This window comes from Phoenix dactylifera, chromosome 9 (assembly GCF_051530095.1).
Source record: "Phoenix dactylifera cultivar Ajwa chromosome 9, Ajwa_hap1_PhDact_Kaust_v1.1, whole genome shotgun sequence".
Lineage (NCBI taxonomy): Eukaryota > Viridiplantae > Streptophyta > Magnoliopsida > Arecales > Arecaceae > Phoenix > Phoenix dactylifera.
In genome coordinates, this window is record NC_143198.1 from 26323158 (window position 1) to 26331781 (window position 8624).

General features: G+C 45.6%; 1 protein-coding gene across 1 annotated transcript; it reads right to left on the reverse strand.

Moving 5' to 3' along the window:
- Positions 1-200: 200 nt before the first annotated feature.
- LOC113462363 (protein ACCELERATED CELL DEATH 6-like) lies at positions 201-4777 on the reverse strand. The gene is made up of 3 exons (XM_088704609.2): positions 3583-4777; positions 1466-2004; positions 201-1232 (listed from the first exon to the last, which is right to left on the reverse strand). The coding sequence occupies exons 1-3, from the start codon at positions 4274-4276 to the stop codon at positions 447-449; spliced, it is 2019 nt and encodes a 672-aa protein (XP_088560735.1). The 5' UTR covers positions 4277-4777; the 3' UTR covers positions 201-446.
- Positions 4778-8624: the final 3847 nt, after the last annotated feature.

Genomic DNA, 8624 nt, shown 5'->3' on the forward strand with positions numbered 1-8624 from the left:
ACACTATACTATCTCATATATACGTGTCGTATCAAACCATATTGATTAGTTGTTGAGACTTGATATCTTCTTCATATCGAGTGTTGGTATCAAAATATATGCCATTACTGATAATCAATCGGTATGGGATATACCGGTTGGATGCCTGTAGAGGATCCGGTACCAAGATTCAAACTTCAGTACATTTCTTCATCATTTAATTCTATCTCAAAACCAAGTGAAGCTGTAATCTCTGCTCGGTCGAAGAAGGTTGAAAAAAGAGAGAATTTTCTTTTCCTCTCTATTTACATGTCCATAAAAGCTAAAATTTTTAGCATAGAGACAGAAGATTTTACATGTGAAAAATAAAAAATAATTAAAATATTACTCCCAATGCAATGCACAAGCTATCTTTGGACTTCTGTCAGCCATGCAGGCTGACAACTGCCGCTTCGATTCTTACACACCTAGAGCATCGCTAACAGGAAAAAGATAGCATAAACGCCCAATGTCCGAAGCAGATGAAAAATGAGACGTCCACCGCGTGGCAAACCACTACTATGACTTCTCTTCACATGCGGGTGTAATGTTGGCCAAATACATTGTCTATAGCCTTGCCTGATTCTTACTGTTATCAGCAAAATATAGAAGTTATAATATGCTACCATATGAGCTAAAAGAGGGGCTCCGAGAGCAATGATGCATAAAAGAATGCTGATACGCTTGCAGCTGGGAGGCAACACTACATATATACCCATCGCGAATGCAGTGCACATGCCCGCAAATGCCATCCATAGACAATTTATAGCCCCCCGAAGGGCTCGTCTGCGAGTATGTCTATCAACTGTCGACGTTCCTGCATACATGATCCAGAATGTGGCTAGGATGGAGCAGACCAACGCGAAGGCATCTGAGACTAGGAATACCTTGAAGGCATACTCTTTTGCTAGAACTGCTGTGCCACCGCCTGGATGATAATCAGCTATGTACCCCCGGGGGACGGTGAAACCAGCAGCAAATGTTGCCGTAGCAATCAACACCGTACCAATCCCGAGATTTCTGGCTACATTCACCTGTCTCTCGATTTCGTTGCCCTCGACGTTGGATGATTCTTTTTTGAACTTATCATCGCCGGACAGTTTCTCTTTGGTCTCATCACCAGATAATTCACCGCTCTCTAAATCATGCAATTCTCGTGGACTGGATAGAGCCTTTGTTAAAGCCAAGCAGCTGGCAATGCAGAAATTTGCATTCTACCGTGCAAGAAAAAGTTTTGATCATAAAAAGAGAGATTAGTTGAAAGATTGAGTTTAGAAAAATATGGTAGGAAATGAATGCTCATTATCTAGGGCGTTCATATATATGTGAGTTGAAGAAAAAGTGCTTGTGTCCTCGTGTTCTCGTGTCCGTGTGCGCGCGAGAGAGAGAGACTACAGCTTGTGATGTGTGGCAAGCAAAACATGCACGAGGTTGTTAAGAGTTTTACCATCCGGAATTGCAGGCCTCCATCCAACATTCCGTAAGCCAAGTCGAGAGGGGTGAAGCCGTCGTGGTTGATAACGTTGACGCATACGGTTTGGTCCCGGAGAAGAAAATGCACGCTCCATTGGTCACTGTTTTTAACAGCCGTGTGTAACGGCGTATTTCCCTCGTTATCCTGGTCATTTAAGAGCTTCCTCAGATCCGGTCTCCTGGAGATAATTCTCTTGACCAGATAAAGCTTTCCCCTTTTAAAAGCGACATGAAGAAAATTCTTTCCCTCCTTGTCTAATAATTCATCTGTATCCGGGCACTGTTTTAAAATCTGATCAACTATAGGAATGTTGCCCATCATAGCTGCAATGTGTATGGGAAATAAGCCATACTTGGCATCTGAAAGGTAGGCTGTAGAGGGATCGCGCTCTAATAATAGCTTCACCGTATCATGATGACCATCTGAAGCTGCATAATGAAGAGGAATTCTCCCAGAGGAATCGACACCTTTGGCGAGCATTGGCTTCCGATCCAATAAGTCTTGTGTAATTTCTATCACATAAGTATAATGAAAGGTGTCGTGAGTACTTGTGTTATATAATGCTCATGGTGCTTTCATAAATTAAAAGGCGGAGCATTGTCTTCCAGAGCGGCCTAATGCATTTGGAGGTCTAAAGCGAATTCAGTGAATGAAGCTTTTTTTTAATAAAAAAAAATTTAAATAAGTATAAAATATTAAAAAAATGGTATGAAAATATATAGCTGTCAAGTACACCATTTCAACAAAGATGAATGAATCTAATAAAGGTAGACAAGAAGCCTCTTTGGTTTTATATAATTTTTGAATGGAAGCACAAAAAAGTAATTACTCCATAAAAAAGGGCCATGGTACTGATTAAATAACTGAGATAATGCTGGGCAATACTGTTTACCATGTCAAGCAAGGGCAGAATAGGAAAAGGTTATCCCATGGCATTTCATGGCCAAGGTGAAGCAAAGTATTTGTCCAGAAATAGACCTCTCTATAAGAGAAAGTAGGGCCATTATGGGAAATGCACTCCATCAAATTAATAAAAGTCCCATCCCACTGTCTCCCAAATTGCCCGTCTGCGGGCCATAAAACTCTCCACCTCCCTTCCATCAAGGGGGAAGACTCATAGCCAGCTCCTGTTCCCATTTTATATGGGGTCTTTGCTTTCTTTTGGCCACGATCGGATACAAAAAATAGGGCAAGAAACCTCCCCGCCCTTCTCTCTCTCTCTCTCTCAATCTCTCTCTCTCCTCTCCTCTCTTTATTTCATTGCAAGTCGGTGCTTTTTTGCCTTCTCCCTTCCTTCTATGGTTATCTTCTCTTTGCCTCTCGAAGGCCTTCCTTTGGGTCGAGACCTTAGACGACCGCCTCGGTCGCATAAGGCTCGGGCCGGCCCTGTGAATATACTTGCTTTATACTCTTCTTATGCATCTATTAAGATATTTAGTCAAATGGCGAATAATCACAATAATACTAAAAGAAGAAAAAATCAAAGTTTGTTATTTGTTACGAGGGAAGCTACACGTGGTGACTGATGGTTGCTAATTGAACCTCGATAAGCCAAAATGGGCAGAAATAGCACCAGCAAAGAAGGGGGCCAAGCCTATCCACTCGATCACATCTGGTCCTGACAACATCCCAGGTATTTCATTTCTGGGCCAATCCCTTAATTTGAATAAAAGCCAGTTGGCAATCTTGCCTCCCTTATCATCAGGAAAGAAAAAAAGGCCAATCTCTTAAGGCCTGAATTCTTCCCATTAGATAATTGCATTTAGTAGTCGCTTAATTCCTATTTTCTGTATCTTCTGAGGTTGCGGAAAAAATTCCTAGGTGGCCGTACTTTTCTTTTCTTTGTTTCATTAATTTTTCTGTAGGTAATGCTGATTTGTTTTACTGGGTGTGTACAGCGGTTGCCCGCACGCTCCCGAATGGCCTTGTTTTGCTGTATTGCTTGATATAGCTTTCTTGTTTCTTTTGTATTATGATCATTTCACGAATGAAATGGTGGTTTTACACTTTATATGAAATGGTAGTAATCTACTCACCTTTTCTTCAGAAAAAAAAAGCGAGATCAGTATGTAGGTCAAGTGCTCGATTACCTAGACTCAGGAGGACTGCTGCATGCAATGCCGTGTTCTTGTTAGGGCCTGTGTAAGATTCTGAAGAAACTTTCTTCCAGGAGGTAGACCATAGCAAGGCTCTGGCTACATCGAGGGATCCTGTTGTGATGGCCAGATAGAGCGGAGACATGCCGGCATCATTCAGCAAGGATGCCAGTCCGGCATCCTCGTTCATCAGTACATTGGCCACGCCCACATGGTTATATTTGGCGGCCTCATGCAAAGCATTCGCCTTGTCCCTATTCCTCGCCCTCAACACTCTTTCTTTGATCCCTTTCTGCCTTGCAAACTTGATGATGGAGGTGACCATCTCGTCATACCCAGCCCTTGCAGCGCAATGCAATGGAGTGTCGAGCCTCTTGTTTGGTACTGTCAAAAGAGAGATCTCTCTGCGACAGATCTCCTTGGCAAACTCGAGATGTCCTTGGCTAGCAACTATATGGAGGGTCGTGTTCCCCTCTAATGTAACTCCAAGGAGGCAGCAGGTATCTTCTTGTGTTGGAGCATCCTCTCCTGGTCGTAGTAACTCATCCAAAATTCTTTTGTCTCCTGATCTTGCGGCTTTGAACAATTTAGGATTCATGGGTATGCGATCGTGCTGGACTTCACCTGGAGGAACTTCAAGATCAAAATCCGTTTGTGCTGTTTTTCTAGTCATGCTTTCCTCGGCCATAATTACAACAGCTTTATGTGCTCCAAGGACTGCTATCTCTCTCTCTTAATTGAAGAGGCTTGGCTATAGTTTCAGCAGCTTTATATGCTCTAAGGAGTGCTCTCTCTCTCCCTCTCTTGATTGAAGGGGAGGCGATAAACCTACCTAAATTTATTTATGGAGAAGTATATACCAAAGGCAGGCCAAGGGAATTAGCCCGAAAGAAGTATATCTTTTGATGTGACAGGAGGAAGGCTAGAACTTTCCATAATTTATTAAAAGGTAACAAAGAATAAAATGTTTAGAAGTGGGAGTAGGAAAGAAAAAAGCAGAGTGATACAAAAATAAAGTTTAAACTTCATTTAATGGCTGTCGTATCTTATTTCACATTACTCTTTTTATTACGGGTGCAAATAGATTGAGTTGGATCAAATCATGAGTGACCTTAACTCAAACTAGTTTTTTATTTGGGTCCTAATTTTAGACTCGGACTCGATCCAATAAAAAATTAAGTTTGGTCAAATCGAATCCATGACTACAATTTTTATCCAATAGATAATACAGTTCATTCATATATAATTCGGATCCAACTTAAAAAAAAATTAGATTCGATTTTGGTCCCTATCCAAAATTATTGTTAACTGGGTCCCATGGTAGCAATAAAGAAAGACTCGGGCCGCGAGAGGAGTCAAGGTCTCCCTAAAATACACCACCCCACCTTATAAAGTGACAAACAAAAGAGACCGCAATTCTTACGGCGAGTCGGCGACATCGCAGAACGTGCGGCACGTTGGTGGTGTCAGCCCCCACGAAACTTTCCGCTCTCCTCCATTGCGGGCCCCAGCTGGACATCCATGCATTTCTCCTGGATGGTTGTTGCAATGCCATGTTCTCTCTTGGATGGTTGCCGCAATGCCATGCAGTATCCATTTTGGGGCCGCAGGCCCACAGCATGCAAGTTATCCTCTCTCTTTTTTTTCCTTTGCGCTAAAACGGATGGATCATACATGACAAGTACGGATGCACCTAATAAAATCAAAAAATAAAATACTTCAGAGTGCCAGGAGTAACTTTCCGTCTCCAGTCCACGGGGTACTACCGAAGTGACCGGTTACATAAGTAGCCACCCAGTCCGCAGCCCCGTTAGCTTCACGGAAAACATGCTTGGTCTGAAAAGCCCCTTCATCCCTCACCATTACCCAGATATCTTGGAGCAAAGGGTGAACGCAACCATTACCCCTAGGGCTCCCCCCGATCCAACTGATGACCGTGGTTGAGTTTCCTTCCAGGACAACGGAACAAGCTCGTAGACACATCGGGCGTGACGAAGGCCCGCCTACGCGGCCCTCAGCTTCGCATCCAGAACCGATATATCGAAGAGTTGACTGCTCCATGCAGCCACGACCCTAGCAGATGGGTCCCGAATAACAAAACCCGCACCGCTCCTTGAACCTCCGTCCCATACAGACCCATCGAAGTTGACCTTGGGGAAACTCGAAGGTGGGGGCTCCCAGGTAAAAAACACCGTACGGGATACTGCCGAAGCAAAATAGGAACCCCAGGTGTCCCGAGCTGTCAAGGTTCCTACGTCATGTATGATGTGACTGAGCTCCGCCACCTGCACATGGGCACTCTCCACCACAAATCTCGACGACGCACTGCGCTCGCCAAAGGTTCGCGCATTCTTAGCCAGCCAGATCTGCTAGGACGTGCAAATCGCTAGAGTCACCTCCTGGCGAAGCAATGGGGACTCCGAACCTCTTGGGAAGCCGCTTTGGCGCATGGCTTGTAAGAACTGGTTGCTCCAGCCCCGAACCTCCCGCGGGATCCCTGCCAGTCGCCAAGTCACCCTAACCCATGTGCACTGAAACAAGGTATGGTCCACTGTCTCGTCCACACCACAGTCCCCACATACCGAAGAAATCCTCAGTCCTCGTCCACTAAGTATTGCTCTCGTCGAAAGATGGTTCCAGACCACCTTCCAAAGGAACAGTGCTACCCTCGGGTGGAGTCCCAAGCACCAGATCCAAACGCAGTCTGGCTCAGGCTCGTACTGCTGCCAGAGAATGTGGGAGAGGTCGCCTACCCTGACGCTGGTCCTGGTGGAAGTGATCCAGACCCACACGTCCGGACCTGCAAACCCAGGTAATGCGAGGGAACAGACCCTCTCAGTCAGATGCCCCTCAAAAAACTGGACCAGCCTAGACTCATCCCAACAGCCCCCCGAGGCTAAGAAGATCATAGACCCGCAGGCCCTCAGCCGCCTCGACACTAACCAAGGTCTGCCAATGCCGCAAGGGGAGGGCATCTACCCACGGGTCCTCAGCCACATCAATACTGCGCCCATCACCTATCAGCCATCTAGTGTGCATCAACGCAATAGGCAGGTACCTCGCAATCTCTCGCCACAGAAAGGAGCATCTTTGCCCTCGTGCCAGTGCCTCAAGGCCCACCTGCCCATAGCGGGCTGCCATGGTCCGGCTCCAGAACTCCTGCGGCTCCAAAAGGAACCGAACTGCATGTCGGGCAATGAGCACCTCCCGTATCTCTAGGAGAGACAGAACCCCAAGACCACCCTCACTAAATGGAAGGCAGATGCTCTCCCATACCACCAGATGCACCCGCTAACCATCACTATGCAAGCCCCATAAGAAGCCCCGAAGTAGCCGCTTAATTTTCAGTAGCACTATCCTTGGCACCACCGTGTTTGCCATGAGATAGATAAGCATGGAGCCAAGTACAGATCTGATCAACGTCAATCTATCCATCATGTATAGAGACATGGCCTGCCATCCCTCCAGCCTGCTTTGAACCTGTTGCACCAGCCCGGAGCACTCAGATACCCACAATCTCCTACCTGTGATCGGTACACCCAGGTAGCTCCAGGTCCCGTCCCGCTCTGGCATCCCCAGAATCCTTCGGATCTCCCATCGAACCCCAGGCATCATGCTAGGGCTGAAGGAGATGGTGGACTTCTGGGCATTCACTCTCTGTCCCGACACAGTGTAGTAGTCGGCCAGCACCCTTCGGAGGGCTCGTGCGTCCTCTACTCGCGCCCTCGTCAAGAGGAGACAATCATCGACAAAGAGCAAGAGAGATATTGGCTAGAACCCTGGAGCTGGAACGTAAGCCTCCAGCTCTCCAGCGGCGCACGCAACCTGTAGTGCCCGAGACAAGACATCAGAGCAAATGATAAATAAGTATGGGGATAAAGGACATCCCTGCCGAAGCTCCATGGTGGATTTGAAAAAGGGGACGGTGTGCTGTTGACCAAAATAGAAAACCTCGGTCCCTGAACACATCCCAGCACCCAATCAATCCAGGTCTGGTGGAAACCAAGACTCTCCAAGGCTCACCTAAGGAAGCTCTATCTGGTTCTGTTATAAGCTCGTTCCACGTCCAGCTTGACAGCCATCAGGCTTCGCCACCTCGGAGCCCCTGAAGCTGAAGATCCCACATCATTTCTTAGGCCAACATGACATTGTCGAATATGCTCCTACCTCCCACAAAAGCTCCTTGCTCCTGGCAGATGATTTCAGGAAGCAAGGGCTTCATCCGCTCCATCAGTATTCTTGCCATAACTTTATATAAAGTTGTGCACAAGCTGATAGGCCTAAAATGGTAAGTTATCCATTTTGAACAACAATTGCAATGTACAATCATTGCTACATAAATATATCTATTTGCAAATAAATTACATTATTCAAAATAATGGAAAGGCCAAAGGAGAGTTCTTACGGTACGATTAAAAGAGACCAACGTGCCGCACGTTTCGTGATGTCACCCTAAGAAACGTGGTCTCTTTTGTTTGTCGCTTATATATGGTGGGGTGGGTTATTTTAGGGAGACCCGAGACCTTGGCCCCTCTAGAGGCCTGAGGCTTTCTTTGTTGCTACTGCAGGACCAGCTGTCGAGTGGTGTCGCTTATCATTGTAATAATGGTTTCGGATGGAAATCGGGTATGACCTAAATTGAATCCAAATTTTTTAGGTCGGATCCATGTGGGACCCAAATTTTTTAGATTGAGTTACATAAACCCAATCTGGCCCGACCCGAATGACCCATTAGATCAAAATTGTAGCCGTAGACCCGACCCGAATGATCCATTGGATCAAAAATTATAGCCGTAAAATCGACCCGGCCAAATTCGATTTTCTATTGGATTGTGTCTGCGTCTAAAATTAGATCCCGAACAAGAAACCATATTAAGTTGGGCTCACTCATGATCCGATCCGACCTAACTTATTTGCATCCTCTAGTAAAAAATATATTTTAAAAACTAAAAAAAAGATGTTGTACTTTTTATAATTATAGGAGTGACGATTTTGTTAATAAGAAAAATTTTCAACTTTTAGATTTCTTCTTCGGG